The 21,423-nt window shown below is 37.4% G+C and overlaps 1 protein-coding gene across 1 annotated transcript in view; it reads left to right on the top strand.

Moving 5' to 3' along the window:
- The first annotated feature begins 10,156 nt into the window (after positions 1-10,156).
- LOC117401193 (collagen alpha-1(XXIV) chain-like) overlaps positions 10,157-21,423 on the top strand; it is a 142,791-nt gene continuing 131,524 nt past the window's right edge. Inside the window, exons 1-2 of the mRNA XM_034001689.3 lie at positions 10,157-10,740; positions 18,033-18,103. Coding sequence (XP_033857580.2) covers positions 10,685-10,740; positions 18,033-18,103 — 127 coding nt within the window. The 5' untranslated portion in view covers positions 10,157-10,684. The remainder of the gene's footprint in view (positions 10,741-18,032; positions 18,104-21,423) is intronic.

Genomic DNA, 21,423 nt, shown 5'->3' with positions numbered 1-21,423 from the left:
GTTTAGAGTAGGCCAGACACGCTACAATGAATTCTGGACACTTATTCTGTTCACCTTCTGATCCTTCTATTATGACTGGATTTGGTGCTTAAGCCGAGTGTGTCTGAATATAACAGCTTGATGTGTATTATTCTGTGGCTTAAGAGATGTCTTTGACCTTCAAAATTAGTTCTTTCCATTAACTATATAATGTGCAGAGGATTTTAGTTCATTAAGTTACTATCCTGGCATACCAGGCAGGAGCGTCACTATTTTTTCGAACTTTTTGGCTACTGTTTCTTGCTGTGACCTCTATTTATCTATTTGTTAAATTGATATTTGCTTTTTTTCTAATTGGTTATTTGCAATAAAAACACTGCTCATGATTTCGATTACAAATTTGAATGGGTCTTTATAAAATTTAGTTCTCGAACGCTCCTTCTTTTTGTAGTGTTTCCTTAGGCGCTCAGCTCTGCGCAGTGTTGCAAGCTTATCTTTTATGACCCTTTGTAACAGATTGAGTGCCTCCTTCTGACTTTGTTCTGCTCTTCTCCATTGCTTCCTCCTTTCTCTAACTAAGGGTTCAATCTCCTGCTGCCATCTTTTTAACACCTTAACAAAGCTGAACTGTTGCAAGAGTTGTTGAAACTTTGCATATTTAAAATGTAATTCATTTTGAATAGCAGATAATGATAAATTAGAAGGAAAGAGTAAGTAACTTATTTTACAGTTTATAAATGGGGTTAAATGAGGATACTATGTACATTCTCTTAGGGTGCTGTCTCTCAACTTCTAAGATAGAGACTGATTTCAACAATTACTTTATAAGTCATGCTGTAACCTGTCTCCCTTCTCCTTCAGTTGGACACACTTGGCCTTCATTCCATCTTTTTTACAGATAAAGTTCCTGGTATTGCACTGGAAGACTAATATTCCTTGACCTGTTTCCCAAATTGCCATCACTGAGAAATTGAACTTATTCACACAGATGGATTATACTAAATCTATTAGCGATCCTATATTATGATGATTTAAAAGCTCAGTAATCCTAAATCCATTAGTCCATCACCATTTAAGTGCATGGGGAAGTAAATCTCTAGAATGTTTTTTTAAGGATTCCTGAAAGTTGATGTCAACTTCAAAGACTGACAATTGAATGCGTTCAATCTGTTCAGTTTCCTTTTGTATTGTTGAAGTAAAATATAGTGTTAAGTACAGAGAGCTATAGACACATACTTGTTTGTATTCATTTATCTCAAAGAAAGACAAAATGTTTGAGAAAAATGGTTTAATTGTTTTCAGATCCTTTCTGATTTGTGGATAATAATGGAAAGATTATGTAGTTCAGTTCTTAGTTATTGCACGGCTGCCAGTAAGGCAAGACATTTCCCCTGCCTCTGATTTCCACCGTATTGTGGTGCAAAAAATAGAATGGGTCTCATATTTATATATACTCTTTGCACATGATTGCTGGTGTCCATGAATTATAAATAAACAAACTAAATATAGGTTATATATTAGACCGGCTAATTTTGGTTGCTTCATTTTGGGTTTTCACAATATTTCGTCATACTCAAGAGAACCCTTTTTTGGAAGTTTTCTTCGTTCTAATTGCATGCACCCCAAGCACCATGTCCAGACACAGTTTGCAGGATTTGCTACACCAGCTGTCTGGCGGTTTCTCTTGGGTCTCTGCTCCAAATTTCAAGCCCAGTTTCCCTCCAGGACTGTGGTCATTTCCTTTTTCTTTCTTTTTTTTTTTCGTTCGCCTAAGGATCTCCAGGTTTTTCTCTGTCCAGAAATAAAAGATCTGTTGTTTAAAAATGAAAAATGTTTAGTTTTTACTTCTGTGAAATATTTATCTTGCTTATAATTAAGACATTTTCAGTCTTTATTTACTGCTCAAATCAAACACCAGCACAGATGGACATCAATTGCCACATTAGTTGCCACGAACAAGGTCAAAATAAGTAGTTGTCTCTGATATTCTTATTATAATCACTGTTTTTTGTTTTTATTAGGGGTGTTTATCAGTTAAAATCTAAAACTAAAATTATAATGTATTAATGACAGTAATATATAACAAAGGTGAATTAACCGTTTTCTTGAAATTCCAAACCCTAACATTACTTTCGCAGACTGTCAAACAGTGCAGATGTGTCCTGCAAAATATCCCTGTTACGTTTTAGAAAGTATATTAATTTGCTATCATGATATCAGTTTTTGGTCTGTTTTCCTAAAAGTGTATTGCTTTCTTGTAACGCATTGATAAGAATGTAATTGCATAATAACTTTTTTGAAGTATGACAAATATGAAATATTGATACACTTGTTCAATTTAAACACCAAACCTAGACAGCATTATCGCAGACAGACACAGGTTGATAATACAAATACCATTCCAGTACACATTGAATGTATAATTAATTGATTAATCCTATGTGCAGTAAATTATTTTTCAATGAAATTATGGGTTAGTTTACATACATTGCATGAAGTTTATTATTATTATTATTATTATTATTATTATTATTATTATTATTATTATTATTGTTATTATTATTATTATTATTATTATTATTATTATTATTATTTGTTTATTTAGCAGACACCTTTATCCAAGGTGACTTACAGAGACTAAGGTGTGTGAACTATGCATCAGCTGCAGAGTCACTTATAACTACTTCTCACACGAAAGAACATATGGTTTCCAAAGTGTAATTGCTTTTCAGTTTGCTACCATATATATATTAATCCTGACTTTTTAAAGATAGCAATCTCAGAATAAAAAATAATAAACCTTTGTTTATATACCAGTTAATGATTATGGGACTGTGGTTTGCAGTGTGCAGGTGTAGAGGTGATGTGATTACGAAACAGAAGACAGATAACAAAGTTCACGATCCAAACAATGGTTTATTTTTTGTAATCCTGGTCTGGCAATTGCAAAGAATAATCCAATGCAATGTGTATTGCACTGTTCAAACAACAGGTTACAGTATCGAAATAATAAACACAGTATAACACACACAAAGACACACGCACGATCACAAGTCCAGAGTGAGTACTAATGTGCAAGTGGTGAAATACAATTTATTTGTGTACAGTTGTGAAGTGTTGTCTAATAAACAAACAAGTATATAATTAGACACGACAAAACAAACAAACACTATACACTCACGGTGCAATTTTGGTTCTCCTTTAGCGGTTTGCTTTTAACCATAACAAAGGAACAGATCGCCTAGCCACGTCTTGTACCGTCAGTCACGCCCCCTTGGTTAGCAAGTGCAACCGTTTCTCCTCCAATCCGCGGTTGCCACATCGCTTCCCTTCTGGGGAGATGACTTGGTGTACCATAGCTCCGCCCCCTTTCTAGATGGCCAACTTCCGCTGAACCCTGGGAATTAATTGTTGGGCCATCCAGTCCATTGTCTACTTTGACGTCCATATTTCTCTTGGAAAAGTTATCTGTTTATATTAAACCACAGCGCTCAAAAGATTAGATCTGTAATTAAGACGATGATGTTGTGGCAGAAACACTTGTATCCTTTAAGACCCAACAAAGTTCTGAGATCAATTAGCTGACGAGCTTAGATGGGCCGAATGGCCTCCTCTCATTCGTACATTTTCTTATGTTGTAAGACAACTGATACTGCAGTCAAATATATTTCACAAACTCAGAACACATGTGCACTATAAACTGTCAGACAAATCTAGATCAAATTTATACTTTTAAAGAGTCGATTCACTTATGAAAGTGGGACCCATTGTAAATTCGGCAAAGAGCCAAGTTTCCAAAATACAAATATAAAAAGAAAAACTTCTTATTTTTTAAAGATATTTTGATGAAAAAATAGAGCCTTTTTGCCCTACAGTATAATGTGGTACTGTTTTTTTTAAAATATATACATACAGTAGTTCTGTAATAACAATCAGATCTAGGGACCAATTTCATGAACTATTTAACTGGGCAAATTGGGTTTTGTGAAATTAGAACACCTTTAAAAACATATTGGCGAGTAGACTCAGTTTACAAACTTCTGTTGAGCCGTCAGCCTTTATTATTCCGCTATGATCCAGAACCAGCTGGGGGAAATCTTATTCACATTGTGATGTGTTTTGGAATTTTTTATTTTATTTATGCAGCCTGGGTTGATTTTGGCTTGACTTTGAGGTCCATTGAGGTAAAGAAATTCCAGAAAACAGCATTTACAAGCTGTTACTATGAACCATGTGGCTGAAAAACAATATTCACTTCACCCACATGGTTTAGCAATACAGCTCAGATGGAAAGAAGTTGCCTTTCTGGTGTTCAAATTTCATTGAGTGCGGAGGAGGGAAAAACACTTAACAGATTATTTTAAAAAAACGGACTGTCTTCTGTTCTTGGAGAGCTCTGTTTTAAATTGTGGCGTATCATTTGAACTTTCTTTTTCAAGGGGCAGATAGAGATAGGTGGCTGGTCGGTCCTGGCTTGGCTTTGAATGACTGTGATTTCATGGTCTGAATTCCTGGCAAGCTTTAGACACATGCCTTGCCCATCAATAGTCTTGCTTGTCTGAACATTATGATATGCCAAATTAGGGATATGTTGTTTGGCACAAAAAACAGAGCACTCCAATGCCTTGAACCACCACATTTAGCTCAATTAAACTGGAGCAGATCCCGGTAAGTTTGGCTTCCATAAAACAACAATTATCTTCAATTTTAGAGCAAGATATGATTATCTGGTCCCTTTGTGTATATTCCTCAATATCTAATGTACATCCAGAAAGACAGACAATATGTTTTACCTCAGGGACACTCTTTCCTCTTGAGCAAAAACAGTTACTGGTCCACTTCTACTACTAGTACACGAGCAGTAAAGGTTTATGGATGTTTATGATCAGTAAGGAAGACAAAATGAGTGTTTTTATTATATGGCATACATACATTCTCATACTTTTAAAGCCTTATGGGGCACTACACCTTTAAAATAATACCACACGTTTACCTAACAGTATGTTTATAGTGTACTTCATCTACCATAGTTTCCTAGTGGGGGCCCTTGGCAGGCTGTAGCTCTGAAGTTGTGAAGTAAGAAAATGCCATTCAATTTCCATCTGTTCTGATTTTTTTCTTTATTAAATTATATATCAATCCAAATGAAGACCAGGCTGTGCTGTAGAAATTGTAATTTCACTGTGTTACAGTCGTGGCATTTCACAGTGAAGTAAAAACAGGGAATACAGACTCACTTGGCTGTGCTCAAGTCCTCTGCAATGACCGGGTTTGAATCCAAGCTTGTAACACAATATCAAAGCAAAATGTATTTAAAGTGCGTTGTGTACTAATTAAAGCTTGGGTTGGCTGGCACTGATTTGCCACAACCACAACACAACGTAAAGGATAATTTTACATTGTCCTGCAATTTGAGTTGAATTACCACAAAAGTATTTTAAGCACATTAAATCTGCTTTTCAGTAACTATAGTCCAAAACAAAGAGCAGCAATAACATTCTAAGAGTATCTTATTCTAGGATATTACCTGATGCCTGTGAAAAGTAGGAGAACAAAAAATTAAATGTTTTTACCTGTTTGTTTTTTTTTTAGCATATGTGTAATACCAGTACTGACAATCTGTCTCCAGGGGTGACCAAACACATGTTTGACTCTTTGATACCAACACACACAAGGCAAGGGAGAAAAATGTTTTAAAAGGTAAAGGTCTGTACTGATATTCAATTTTTAAAATATTTTAAGCTGAATTCAGTTAATAACTAAATATTTAATATATGCACTGTTATATATTTTACTTTCTGATGTTTTTATTTACTGGGTTCTAGATGAGAATAAACTGCTAGAAGAAGCCCTTGCTAAAATACACCAATGCTTTCCTTTATCATGATGCTGGTGTTCAAGTTGAAATTCAATGATCATGACTGTATGTATGGGTATGGTGAGAGGTGATTATGGACTATTTGGCTGCTGGTCCCACCTGTTAAGAGGAGAAGAAGAAGAAGCCATCGCCCTCTGAAAGAGAAACTGATCAGACGATGCCAGGATCAGCAGGGTGGACTGTGACAAAGCCCCCAACAAGGGGACTGCCTGCATTAAGGTGGAAATAAAAATATGAAAAAGTAATTGCTTCAATTTGCTTTTCTTGATGAGTGCGGACATCTAATGTGAAGGCAATATATTACTGTGAAGTCAACGTACCAATGGTGAACTGAGCGGAAGGGGTAAATATGTAACAGAATATCCAGATAAAGATGTATTTGTTTAGTCTGCATATCCTTTCACTGAAAAATGACTCTTTCAGCTGGGGAGAAAACTTCTCTCCTTATTATAGTGTGCTGGTGCTAGCGCCTTATTATTTTTAGTAACTGAAATGTCATAAAGACTTCCTGTGTCAGGTTAGTGGGATTAGTGTTTTAGTTCTATAGATACCTATGCTAGTTTGTGAATCTGCTATAAATGTTCATGAAATACAAAGACAGTTAAAATCTCAACACTTAAAGGAGGGGTTCTTTCTTGGAGCCCCAGTTCCAGTAAATGAGATTGTTAGAATATATTTCCCTCCTTTATGAGAGGAGATTTCTTCAGATGAGTTTCACAGCTGTTTGAAAAGACTGATTTTGATTGTCGGCCAAATTATGCCTCCAATATATAGAATTTCTTTAAGGCTAAATTATTTACTTCCAATTCAAAACTAGCTTTACCTGTGCAGCTTGCACAGGTCTTACAGATTGAAAACATTTCTTCATGTATGTAAGTATTAAACTTTATGTTGTACTGTTTAAGACAGCAGGTGGTCATAAAAGCAGATAGATACATTACACCCAAACATATCTCACCTATACAAATTGTACAAAAGCCTTTTACGAATACAATGCAATATTGTATTTGTGTTCCTCAATGACTGACACACCTAGGAGCTTCTCAAAGATATTCTAGAAGGCTACACATGCAGAATGAATGACCCCTGGTCTCGTCCCAGCTGAATTCCCATAGCAGTGTATGAATGCCTGCATCCTAAACTGACAGTTAAACCACAATATAGAAATACTAAAATAATTTTGTAGACATTTTAGTTTCTTTCAGTACTTCTAAATTCAGTACTATTGAGTGTTTCGGATAAAAATCTGAATTTATAATATATTCCCAACTGTCTGATTGAGTGTCCACCTGTCATCCAGGTCCCAGAATTCAAAATTTTAGTGGCTGAAGTTGAAAAGACTTAAGACAGACTGTTGATGCAATATTATTGGCTTGTATATTTCTTAGGTGTGTTTAAAATATTGAAGATTAAGTAGCCTCAAATGTCATTTTAGTTATTTTTTTTATTCCCTTAATATTTTATAATATTTTACTAATATTGAGTAACTATTGTGGCTGGGTAAAGGGAATTTCATATTGGTGAGGTTCGGCACTCCTGGCGGGTGAGGGCGCTGTGCTTACTAATTGCTGGTTCCTCTCCAAGATGGAACAGACCTTAAGTCTATGGTCGGGTTGTGGTGGCCATCTTGGTAGAGGAAAACCACACAGGTGCCCCAAACTCCACCTTGTAGAGTCTGGAATTATATGATACACCTGTCAGCTAGTGATAGGTGTAGCACTGATTCAAAGGGCGGAGAACGGAGTATATAAGGAGAACTGTGTTGGTCATGGGGTTAGTTGGGGTTGGGAAGGTAAGAGGAGAGAGACGACAGACGAGAGACGAGACGAGAGACGAGACGAGACGAGACGAGACGAGACGAGAGACGAGACGACAGTAAACAAATCTGCAAGCCATACCGACTCTCTTTTAATGTGAAAGTAGATCAAAATGATTGTTGTGGACCTGATTGCTCACCATCTGTACAGGTGTTACCACTTAAAACAGGGCCAACCATAATTTCTGTATTATTATTTATCTATTTAGCAGTTGCTTTTATCCAAAGCAACTTACAGAGACTTGGGGGTGAATATGCATCCCAACTGCTGCAGCAGTCACTTAGAATGGGACCTCAGTTTTACATCTCATCCTAAGGACAGAGCACAAGGAGGTTAAGTGACTTGCTCAGAGTCACACAGTGAGTCAGTGGCTGGGATAGAACCTGGAACCTCCACTGGACCACCAAGCATCTAACAGTGTTTAATTAAAAAATACAGGAACAGGGGTCCCCGAGTTGCTCACCTGGTAAAAGCAAAGCCACGTGGTGCGCAGGGTGGGTCATACAGCGCAGGTCACCAGTCTTCGCTGGAGACTCCAAAGGGAGCGTTGCATTGGCTCTGCCTCTGGCACCCCTCTGGTTAGGGAGGCAAAGCCGGCAGGGACTGTTTCTCCTCATCGTGCTACAGTAAACCCTGCTGGCAAGGCGCCCAATGAGTTCAAAGGCGGACACCTGTAGGTCTGGCCTTTGTCCTCCAGTTCGTAGCTCGCTGACATCCGCTCTCAAGTTCCTGGGTGAAAATGGAAATAAAATTGTGGGGAAAATAATAATTGGACATACTAAAGAATAAATAAATAAATAAATACAGCAGTTTCAGCATTCGACAGGAAACATAATACAGCTCTCATAATGCTTTTACTGCAGAGGAATTACATTTTCCATGTCTTGTTTCTGTAGGAAATACCAGGTTTGAGTGGTTAATGATTAAGTGGGAGTCAGAAGAAAGTATCTCTCTGAAACAGAAGGGGAGAAATAACATCAAAAAAAGCGTGTCATTAATGTAAGAACCTACAATACCCTTATAAATCATCCAAATCTTTCCTTCATTATCTGGATTATAAAGACAGCAGTTATTTAAGGCACTTTAAAAAAAAAAACCACATGAATGTGATTAAATCCATAATGGTAAAACAGGATGACATATCCTTCAAAGACTTAAAGAACTTTGCTGTCAGACATGACTAAGTTGAGCAATCTCTCCTGGCAGCACTCTTCTGTTTCTTTAAAGAAGGGGCATCACATCTCAAGAAACGAAGCCAAACTTATTTTCCAGCTGGCGGGAACAAGGGGAGATAAATACCCAAACCCAATGAGATCAAAAGGGCCCGAGAGACAGCAACATAGATGAGAAATGGGTATTTTTTTTTAAAATCACTAGAATTCAGGAACCCCTGCTCCTCCCCGAGCTCAGTCACAGATATCCATCCTGGCACTGAAAACAGTTTCTACACGCCCCCAACCACCCACCCACCGGCCCACACTCCCCCCCCCCCCCCTGGCCCACACTCCCCCCCGGCCCACACTCCCCCCCTCCCCACACACACCCCCACACACACATACCCTCTCCTGAGAGCACCCTTCAACCCTATCACTGAACAAATGCTCTACCAAAACAATCCACAGTCCAATATATTCGATCGCAGTGGTTCATAATTGCTTTTCCATACGGTTCTGTAATCAGAAGCCTTCAGAGAATATAATGACAAGACTAAGAAGTGAAAGGAATTTGTGTTTTAACCCTTTTTATCCTGGAGCTCCTAGTGGTTACAGTGGGCATTACACCCGTCACAAAGTCCAGTCTTTCAATGATTTAAACAGTGGCTGTATTTAGATCTGTAACTTTCGATCAAATGAATAGACAGCTGCTGGTTATGAAAGAGGTGAATCCCTGATCAAAAAAGATTTAATTAGCATTGTCTGACATGACCATTATTTCATATAGGAAGACTGAAAACAATAGCCATGTGTTATACAGCACTATTTTTTGCTAGATTAAACTAACCTTAGGGAGGAGAAAAATGCATTAAATAAATCTTAAGAATTGTAAGGGTACTCGTTTTAACATCAATACGGGAACACATTAGCGCCATATTACCGTACTAGTGTTATTATTGAATCAGTATTCAGGACACACACACACACACACACACACACACACACACACACACACACACACACACACACACACACCCCCCTAAATAATGTAATTTCAATGTTCTTATTAGAACGAATTATTAATCTTCAGCAATTACTAGCTACTACGACTACTATTATTATTATAATAATAATAATAATAATAATAATAATAATAATAATAATAATAATAATAATAATACAAAACTTAATTTTCATAGCCTAAGCCATCGAACAATTATCCTGCTTTATGGGGGAACAAAATGGATAACTAAACTAGAAGGGGTCCGACTATAGATAACTTGAATGGGAGCATTGATGAGATAGCAAGCTAAGAAACAGATCCGGACCGTGATGTCACAAGTCAGTAATTGCTGAAATTTAACACCAACTGGTACTAGGATCACCACGGCTCCCCTTGTAACATTGCAAGTCAAGGCATCTGCAGAAATCAGTGCCTGGAGGTACAGCAGGGAAGTCTGCAGGAGCGCTCGCTTGGCATTCACTGAACGGAACCTACGAGCAGTAGAACTGACAGCCACTCTGCAGAACATTAGCCTACTGTAACTGTACAACACGAGCCACTCTGCACAAGTGGGAGCAACGGACACTTCGCAAGCAGAAGTCCTAGACGCGGTGGTTTGCAACGCTGGAGGTCTGAGAAGGGCAGTTGCGCTTCAAACACATTAAGAATCCTGCAGTCTGGATTCACCTACAATGTGGACATTTTAGTATTGGTGGCAACGTTCTCTGAGTGAAGCTCCCTTGTTTTGTGTTATTTGTGTTTTTTTTATCCAGGGATAGCTCATGAACCGGTATTTTTTAGTGTGGAATTCTGTTTTCAATTTGAACTCTGCTGCTTGGACAAATGCATACAAATGCATTTAGGAGCCCAAAGGACAAGGAGTGGAAACATTTCTCCCACAGCAAAAACGTAAGTACCCATCGAAAAAGTACCAGACTGACTGTAGGCTGCTTCTGCACAGAGGGAAACCCACTTTTCAACTGTTTAACACAAGTGAACTGACTGTTTGTGGCTTTTCTCCCCAAGTCTTGTTTCAGACATACCGCTAACACATTGCTCAGACAGTTTATGTTAAAGCAATCAAGCGGTGTATTGGGGATAGCTCCTTGGCACTTTTCCAGTCCCATAAAACAGACTACATACTTGGCATTTCGAGGCTGTCCTTCCCCGGGTTGAGGATGTTTTGCAGCAGGAATAGAAAGTAGCCAGCACTGTTGCCTTCTCTTTTATGTCTTGTTGTAAGTGTTTTCAGGCACATTGATAAAAATGTCATTCTTCAGCCCCCTTTCACTTGAGGGTTCACTGATCATTGAATGTGTTGACATAATTATTAACAAGATGTTATTTCCAACGGGCGCTAATTGCTCGATCAGATACTAAGGATAACACTGTGCAGTCAGTGGAGCTGCTGCTCTTAAATTGATTAACGGAGAGTCGGCCGCCAGGTGTCAAACTTTCAGAATGAGAGTAGTGACAGAAAGCGTTGTGTTAAGTGCATCATCTTGCTTTATATTACTTGGGTTATTGGATTACAGAATATACATGGGGAATGTGTAAAAGAAATGCAAATACAGTAAACACTTAGAAACCGGAAATGCGGAGTTTTACACACTATGGTTTACATGTTAACACTTATGTAGCCTGCCCTAAACCCAAATACAAAATGAATGTGTATCTATTTAACGTTATTGTGGACAAATCTCAACAGCAAATAGGTTTCTGTACTGAAGAACACATGTCAAATTCTACAAGTCATTATAATCCATGATCACTAACTTTTTCAAAAACTATGAAAATTCCAGCCACTTCTGAATAATTTGTATGAACGTGTTGTTGTCTGCCACAGTCGGGGCAGCTGTTGTGCATTGCTTTTTTAAAAAAATATCAAGAACACTTTTATGTATAAAACATGCGGGTCTATTGTTTTTTAGGCTAAAATCCCTGATTATGTATTTCAAAGGGGTATTAAACTTCAAACGATAACAGACGAAAATAAATAGGACGTTAACCACCACAAGCCTTTTGAAGTCGAACTTTTTTTTTTGCAGCACGCGCCGATGATGACACGTAACTAGTTTTTTGTATATATGGCAGTTTAACCAGCTTACTTTAATTACATAGGCTGCGTACATTGCTAGTTTAGACAACATACCGTTGCATTAGCAGATGATAGGTTTATTAATATCATAAATAAGTAATTCATTATTTAAGCGTCTGCATGTTAGACTGTAAAAAAAGAAAAGAAAAGTGTATAAATAAGTTTCAAGAAATGTAACTGTGTTTTATAACCCTGGCTCCTGTAGGCTGTAATTCTTAGTGCAATCTTCTATGTTTCACTACATTATGTACACTGGGTGAAGTGCATCCTGAATTCTGTCACAGCATCTGAAAGCCGAGGAGAATTTTTTTTTTTTTTTGCTTAAGACCTTAATTGAGTCCAGATGATGAAAAAACTTGAATGAGTCGTAGAAGACTGAAAAAAAACCCTCATGGATTCGACAACGCGGCAACTTGAAAGTAGTGGAGCAGCTATTCCCGCATGTTCGTAGAGTCTTGTAGTTGATCGCCACATTCCAAGAAGAAATGCTAGTTTTGAGCAAATCTAGTGGCTCGTTGTTGCTAAGCTCGGTGGTTTATTAATTAACTATTTTGATAAGATAGCCTTACATTCGACTGTAACTTATTGTGTGTGCCTGATGTCCCGCTATTAGTATAGTTTGTAAACATAATTTGATCGGCGCAGGCAGAAAAATAAATAAATAAATAAATAGCAAAAAAAAAAAAAATCTGGTCTAAATCTGACAACCCACAGATTGAGATTTGAGCCTTTAACCCGAGGGAGAAGGACCTGTTTATATGTAGAATGTGCAGTTGTTTTGTTAGATATATGTTTTTTTATTATTGCAAAAAGGTTTATTTCTGTTTTGTGTGTCAATGCAGAAAATTAGTGACAGTTTTTTTAAAAATTTAACTCCACTATATGGGTTTGCTCAGCAAATCGTATGGTGCAAGCTTATAAATACATCGCTTATTATTTGACTTAAACAAGCATATAGGGCAGGACCCTGCCATGAGTCTTTTGCGTTTATGGCCTCCAGAATGTTCTGTAGTGTAAAAACACTTTGTAATAGAAATTGGATGCCTAACTATACCTTACTATGCTATGGACATACAAGCGAATTGAACCCAGCAGCCTGCATCATAAGCACAATGTGATAGAAGCACAAATATGATTATCTGTCGAAAGCATGTAATGGGTGCTGCATAACACCTCCTCCATGAGTCGCTGAAAGGGCTGAACCTTGAATCTGCAACAGACTTTAATGACAAATCTCCCAAAATAACCTGTCTTCCTCTTCTAGTTAGTTACACCCAGGTGCATGCTAATTGCCACTTTACAGCTTGCCAATTCCATTTTTCTTTCAAATTTTGGGAAGTTTTAAAATCCTGTCAGAATAGCTTTGTTCTTTCAGAGCTAAGTGTGTTCTAGCCTTCTGTAATGGTGCATAAGAACACTGGCAGCCCCTGGTATATTTTACAAGTCGTCAGGGGCTGGTAGGTGCCCCTTCCTGCTCTTCAAGCAGTCGTTTACTTCAGTCTAAACTAACTTGAGATCCCTTGGGTGCAGTGGTCAGGCCCTCCAGTACAATGAAACAGTGCCTTGTTAGTCATCCATGTGAGTCTGCAGAGAACAGTGGGAGGAAGCCCTCACTCTGACTAGAAGTCCTAACTACTGTATCAGAAAGGATAGTAACAGTTTTTATATTAAACTGGAGTAAAGAACACATTATGAATACTGAAAAGATCTCCATTGTCTTGTAACTGTAGTAGGTGCTTGTCTGTTTTCAGAATATATGAGTAGTAATGGGAGTAGTGCCAATTTAAGCAGGATTGATTCACTGAAATGCAACACCTGAGAAGGGGGAGGGTAGCCAAACTATAGTTTTATTGACCTGCATTAGAATGTATTAATAATAATAATAATAATAATAATAATAATAATAATAATAATAATAATTTTTATGTCAATATTTATTTAAATTTAAAGTTCCCCTACATGCAACTAAACTGTTTCTTATTCTTTGTAACATTAACAGAACAATTGGATTCACTAATCACTTTGAGCTTAATCACTTGATGTCAGAGTTTAGTTTGTATTTACTCAAGGTTTTCACAACAGTATGCATTTACCGCATTGCTCCCTTGATGGGGGAAAGGGCTATGTAAGAAAGTGAGTGAGGGAAGTTCGGGGAGGGACCTGCAGCAAAGACTGTTCTGCAGAATGGCCAACACTTCTGAGACTAATTGTGTCAAACAGTCGTGGAGATCTGGACCCCTTAACTGAATGCTTGTCAGAGCAGCTGTCTTGCTTGTCGTGACTGAAACTGGTTTTCAGCCTGGAAATGCAGTTTTGATATATTGCAGGATACAGGATGCAGGATTATATTTGCCTCAGAATGAATCAAACTTCAACATGTGCTTCTCATTTTTTTGTCCAACACCCATGGAAGTGTATTTTGTGTGTATGTAATGTATCATGCATGGAAATTTGCATCTGGTTAAATTGTTCTGGTTTACTCACAACACGCTATTTGCCATCTTCTTGTATTCAAAGCAAAATTTTGCTTAAGACTGTGATGACCCCTTGACTGCATGACCAATCAGACCGTTTTGGCAAAAGGCAGGTGGAATTACTGAGGTTTACAGGGGAATTGGAAGTTAGTATTACTCCATATTAAATAAAAAAAGGAGCAATACAAAGTTGTTTGCCTGCTAATATTATTTTCATGGTACATTATAATTTAGTTAACTAATCTTCAGAATTGGATGGATGCAGATGCAGAAGTGACGAGTTAAAGATTCATACCAGTTTCACTGTCATCTGTCAACCAGCAAAATAATTATCCATGATAAGGAATAAAGAGATTACAGGAAAATAATACAATGTCAAATAGGGATATCATTAAAATATACTTTGACTTGAACTTGCTACCCCTTTGTGTTGTATAACCTCTAACAATACGTAGCAGCATTACCCCTAACACTCAATCAGTGTTTTTATAAATCATTTACTTTCAGGTTTGTCATGGTGCTAATGCAAAGTCCTGTTATGTTAAGCTCTCCCTTTTACTGGCGGTAGATTTGCCAACCTGATTGACACAAAAGCTAACAAATATTTTCAAACTATAATCACATTTTAGCACTAAGAAATGTGTTAGTAGTACTAGTATCTCGTAATGGTGTTTGGTTATCAATACAAACATGAAAAGCTAAGTCCTGTGGACTTGCAACTCACATGCGGCCACTAAGTCAACAGTGGAATAATATACAACAACTGGATCTGTTTGAATCTACATTTAGCAATCCCTTTTTGGAAATGTCTATCTTTCAGACACCTGGAAATTAATGAAACAGCTGTTTTTCCTACTGAGACTTGACTTGATGACAATCCACAGAAACTTGAAAAAGTGTGAATAATTTATACTTCTGACACATTGCCTGCCCGCTACCACACAGAGTGGCATTTCCTTTGGTCAACAGAGCGTTGTTTGACTTGGGTATTTCCTGTACAGCCGCTTCTTAGTTTGCATTACTCCAGTGGAGCTGGGGGGGGTGGGGGTTGGGAGTGTTGAGGATGTAGGTGGGTTGAGACACACCTGTATTAGCCAGGCACCCAGCATAGCCTTCTCTCCAGGAACAAAGGAAGCAGTCACAGACTGAAGGTTTGTTTTAACAGAGACAGGCAGTGGAGTAATTCTCATGTTTGGAATCTGTGATGTTGCTAGGAGTCACAATCTCTTGTGAACAAGGTGTTACAAATAACAGGCACACTTTTAGAGACCTCTACGGAAGGTTTTAATATGACACTACAGAGCGAATTGTAAACCCTACTTTTTTGTGTGGTCACATTTCTCCAAATTTACTGCGGATAATCATTTTTTTGTGGTCTCACAACCACACACTAAATGTGTGGATCGGCTAAATATGGGAGCCAAATTGATGACTTAAAAAAACAAAAACACTTTGAATATAAGTCAACTGGGGTGTAATAAATTACAATTTTGTAATTTAATTGTAATTTAATTGGGAAAACAACTGTGGTCAGTGAGCCTGGTTTTGAAAAGTGGCTACACAAGATGTATAGTCACAGGAGGGTTAGATGATTGGCAGGCATAACATTTGTGTTGTCCTTTGAATGGCCTCTGACCCCCATGCATAATGACAAACATACTTTTTATACCAAATTGGCTGGCTAGACAGGTCAGGTCCTTAGATTAATCAGCAGCAAACCAATTTGAGAAACTTCCAGAAAAGGCATGAGCAGTGTCTTCCCCTGGGAGCTGCCTACCATTAGACACTGGGCCTACCTGCCCAGACCCTGGAAAGATTTGAGGTGGAGTGATACATAGTGCCTGGCTTCTGCTTAAAGTTCTGTAGATGTGACTGTTTTTTGGTTTTAAGTTTGATCAGCGAATCCTTTATTATAAATGTAAAACTGTAAAGCTAAGGAATGTGTCATCGGCACATTTGATAAAGCATAGAAAATGTAACATTTTGTGTAAAGAAACAGAATTTATAATAGGTTTGTAAATGAATATTTAAAGCACCACATACTGTATTCATAAGGCATGTACGTGTTTGTGAATATTTTAAAAGACATTACAGAGTAACACATTGACTCTAAATTAGTAGCAAACAAATCTTAAATACATGGAATTTCGGGGCAACACCTTGCATGGCATTTGCACCCATACTTTGGATACATTTAACATCCAATTATAGTAGAAATTGCTTCCAGAGTTTGTAGGGGTGGTTTTGCTCTAAAGACACAGTCAAGCGTTTGCTCTGTACTAAAGCTTAGTGTACTGGTTGATTATCCTTTGCTGCTATTTAAAGATAATGGTTGTCTTTAATGTAAATGTTTTGGTTACTCTTGTATGGTTGTTATAATTATCTTTAAAATAATTGTAGGGAGTTGAATTTACCAGAAACCAACCCAGTGCTTTAAAGGGAACTTCATAAACATATTGTAAACCATGCATGTGTTTTATTTCCTGCTGGTTTATCTGCATAATAACAGAGCAGAACAGAAATAACACTTCAGTGGGGCGAGGGTTTTTTTTCCACAGTATTGTTTTACTCAGTATTTTAAAGACCTGACCTTTATTTCATCATTAACAAAAAAAAATATTTTGTGAACTGGGCCCACTGAGTTTTGAAATCCTAGAAAAAGTGATTGCACAGTAATGTATTGTTCATGAAAACCAAACTTCTTCATTTCACTGTTTTGCATTAGACGAGAGGGTTAAGTGTGCTGTGGCAGACGGTTTGGACCTGTTCAGTTTGATGAAGGTGCCATTGTACAAAACAACATTCATGAACAATAAAAGTGAAGCAGAGGTGTGTGTTTCAGTTGTAACTTTTTGGTGCTCACATTTGTACAGGGCTTCAGACAAGTATGTGTGCCTAAGGCTATGAATAGCTGAGGTGGAGATCATGCCTTTTGTGTTTGGTAGTAGATGTTGTGCTTTTTAAAAGGTGGGGGCCTGACAGACCCAGAGGGTGAGAAGCATAGTTTGTCATGTGGAGAGACGCAGCAGGGTCCGGCACAGTATCAAACTTAGCTTAGCTTCGTCAATTAGTTTCCAAACCTACATAAGCCATCCTGCAAGAAGATGTGTGTGTGGGGGGGGGGCATCATTCATCATTTTTTCCATCCACTATTATTCAAGTTGAGATATTGGTGCCATTACTTCAAATGCTCCTAGCTTCGGGTGCTGTTGCATTGTGTAATGCCTTATCTGTAACATCAACCACTCAATCATAAATTCTGTGATAAAACTAAGTAGCAGGAAAGGTCTAGTAGATGCAACTTAATTTATCACACTTTCCATGGGATATACAAGAAAGTTAGCATGGGTATATACAGAAAATGAAAAATAATTTTAAAAATAATAGTTTTATTGAATGATATACAGCACAGAGTGCCATCCGGTGGCCAAAGCTGTAATTGCAGTTTATTTGAAAAAGATTTTTGCTTAAAACACATTTAACCCGGTGGTCGGAGTGTGCCATAGCACTTTCTCTTTGTTAGGACCTTAAAGGGAAATTCTGATTTGTCCGGCTAATGCAATACAAGAGTGCTGCATTTGAAGTTTATTGGGATTTGTCACTAATTCTTGCATTCTTCTTTTCTTTAGGAGAACCCTCCTCCTTTTATTTGCAATATGCACAGCAGTATTATTTGCACAAGAACATGCACAAGCCCAAGGTAAGCATGGCAGCTTCTCTTTGTATTTTCATGTTGGGGGTGGGAGTGAATCCATTCTTCAAGTGGGTCTTTCTATTCAGCATTGTCCCTAAAATCACTACTTCATATGTCACACGAGGACCAGACCAGAATAACACGCCGTACAGCTGCCTTTTGAGAAAGATGACCTTTTAAACACAAACATCATTTATGTCTCAGAATTGTTTAAGTGTTTGGAACACAGAAGAGAAGTTGTTTGTAGTGAACATGGCTTTGAGAGTAGCTTGGCTTGTGTGTGATTTACAGAGAAGCTGTGGTAACTATAGTGCCTTTCTTCTCTCAGACTTCCTCTGCAGACACCTAGCAAAGAAATTATACTCACTAATGACACTTGGTACCTTTTTTATAATCATATTTGTATTGAATTTTAAGGCTGTAAATGGCCATAAACTTTAGACGTTTCAGTCATTGTAGCTGTACTAATAAAGCAAAAAACAGCACAGTTGCAATTAGGAGCAGTTAAACTATCGTTAAACTCTTGTTTCCTGCTAGTTTTATTGCGTTAAAATGATTCGAATTGCTTGTGCCCTTATTTCAAAGAGGGCATCAAAGCAAAAACAGAAACATTCAACAGTACAAAACATAAAACTAAACAAGAGTGCTATATAGATACCAGGCTCAAGCAGTCTGTCCAGGTGGTCACTGTGGCTGGATGACCTAATTAATCCTCGCTGTAGCTGTTTCCATCAAGACAGTTCTCGGAAAGAATTCAACCAGTGACGAATTCCAGGTGGGTCCTGGACAGATATATATATATATATTTTTTTTTTTAACCAGTAGGAGTTTCGTAGAGTAAAGGGGCAGCTGCAGACAGCAGACATCTCCTCGCTGTTTTTTTTTTTTTTTCTATGCATGTTAGATCTTGTCTTTAGGAGAATGCAGGTATGGACTGCTGAAAACACATGTTAAATACACAATGAACATTTTCATTTTATAACCAAATATTGACACAAACCCTTACTGTTTAGCAGTTATTCAGGTATCCCTGAATGCAAAGTGTTTAGTGTATTTTGTTTGTCTAGTTATTTATCGATGGTACACTAAATTATTAAGATGATAGCCTTCTGATTTCACAGCGTATGGGAGTTGAATAGAGTTTTTGTTTCTGTATCTTCCTGCTGATACACTGCCATGCTTTGTCAGTGTTACATCAGTCTGGCTTGTAGCCATTTTAAATCCACAAGCTCTCTAACATGCTGCCTAGAAGCATGTGCAAGCCGTGTAAGTCATTTTTCACGTGTACATTCTAGTTCTTCTTGAGTTTTGTTCCAAATCATTCAGTTCCAAGCAAATATGCTTATGTTCTGTGTAACATGAACCCCTTCCAGAAACATCAATTATACAGACTGTAGGTGACGTTCAGAAATAGCAGACTGACTGAATTGCTGTCTACAAGGTGTGCTTTCAAACTAGAAATTGTACATTTCCACTAATTACATCTTTTGTTAGACTGCAATAATCAGTGCAGAAGCTAAGCTCTGAGTGAGTGTACTTTATGTTTGACCTGTCTTGAACAAGGTGTATCTCCTGTCATTCCGACAGAACATACTTCCAGCACTACTTGTTAAATACAACAGTGCAATCTCATTGCAAAGCGAAATGGAAGTCTCTGATAAAAGACTTATCATCTAAACATTTGTGAAAGAATTTTGAAAAAGAAGATTATTTTGGTATTGTTAGATATTCTACCATTGAGTATTTTAAAACTGTGGTTGAATTCAAGCAGTTTACTGGTTTATAGCTCCCTTATAAATTATTTTATCATGTTGATATATCAAAGTTTTCAAAGAATTTGATTAAATGAACCAAAGAATACAATGAAACATAAAAATCACAAACACATTGACAAAAAGGCACACAAATAATTTTTGCAAAAAAGACACATACACAACATCTGTTCTAAATGTACCATAAATTAGACTTGGCTGCTGAAATGGGACTAACCCCTGTTAAGTAAGAGGTCAGTTCAGGAGAGGTTGCAAGGAAACTACCTGGCTTCTAATCCTCAATTGCAGAGTGTTACTGAGCAACATTGGGAAACAGATTCTGTCTGGATCAGTTTCTCTGTGAAAGAAAGCATTACCAGACTGAGGTAGTGGGACAGTAGGATAGAAAACCAATTGAACATCCAAAGAATGTCAAACTTATTTAAAGCATGTGTTTTGAATGACGACTTTTATTGTGTCTCCTTTTCATTAATTTGCAGCAACATTTCTTTTGCATCAATGTTGCAAGCCTATTTTCAGATACTGGCATGAGTATATTCAATGCAAATTCAATTACTGTAATATATTAACCAGAGATAGCGCAGTTATTTTTTCACACCTTAAGAGGAATGCATATCAAAGGGTAAGATCGTCTTCACATATGTGACAGGGTAATTGGAATCTAGTCTGACATCACCCAAGGCAAAGAAAGTCAAGGTCAGCTTTTTATAATAGATGAACGGTAGATATAATAACAGGGCGTCAGGGATTGGATTTACAATGACAAGTTTGAAAAGTCTGCACTCTTCAATAACTGTAATTCTTTCAGCTACCAGACAGAACAAAGCTAAAGTGTCAGTCAGTGCTCCCATGGTAACAAAAGTCTACAGTAGGTTTACTTTTTCTTTGGTTCATTGATTATAGGTACTTAATAACTGTTGTTTTTTCTCTATGGTTACAAACGCATTACATTTTCTTTGCACGTCGCATGATGACTAATATGGCTTTTACATTTTTCCTGTGACCTTTTTTTAGAATCTAAATGCAAATCCTTTTTCTGTTTCTGTAATGTCTTGTTTGCTCAGGTAGTCCAGTTCAGTCTTGCAAACTGCGTCTGGTAACCATATGGCAGTGCCTTCGTCTTTCAACCTGGCAGATAGATTTGACACCATTATCTTCTTCTTCTTCTTCTTCTTCTTCTTCTTCTTCTTCTTCTTCTTCTTCTTCTTCTTATTTTGTAGGCACTGAGTTTATTTATTTTCTAATAAAAATGGCTACCACTTAGTGGGGGATAAAAACAAATATGTATATTTTTTACATTACCAGTATGGCTATTTTCTGAAGAGTTAAGATACCTTATTTTAACACAGCTTGTCTTTTAAGTTTTATAAAATAGCAAATGAGTCTTTGTATCCAGAAGCATTAAAAAACATGAATGGGGTTAATGCTCCTTAATTATAGTAGACTTGTTGCCAAGGAAAAATCAGACACACACTGAAGCTGCAGCATCTATGCCAGAGCAATCTACTTTCATCCAAGTTCTAACAGGCATCATCGAACCTTTGACAGAACATA

The sequence above is a fragment of the Acipenser ruthenus genome, chromosome 10 (assembly GCF_902713425.1).
Source record: "Acipenser ruthenus chromosome 10, fAciRut3.2 maternal haplotype, whole genome shotgun sequence".
Classification (NCBI taxonomy): domain Eukaryota; kingdom Metazoa; phylum Chordata; class Actinopteri; order Acipenseriformes; family Acipenseridae; genus Acipenser; species Acipenser ruthenus.
This window is presented reverse-complemented; position numbering and strand designations above follow the sequence as displayed.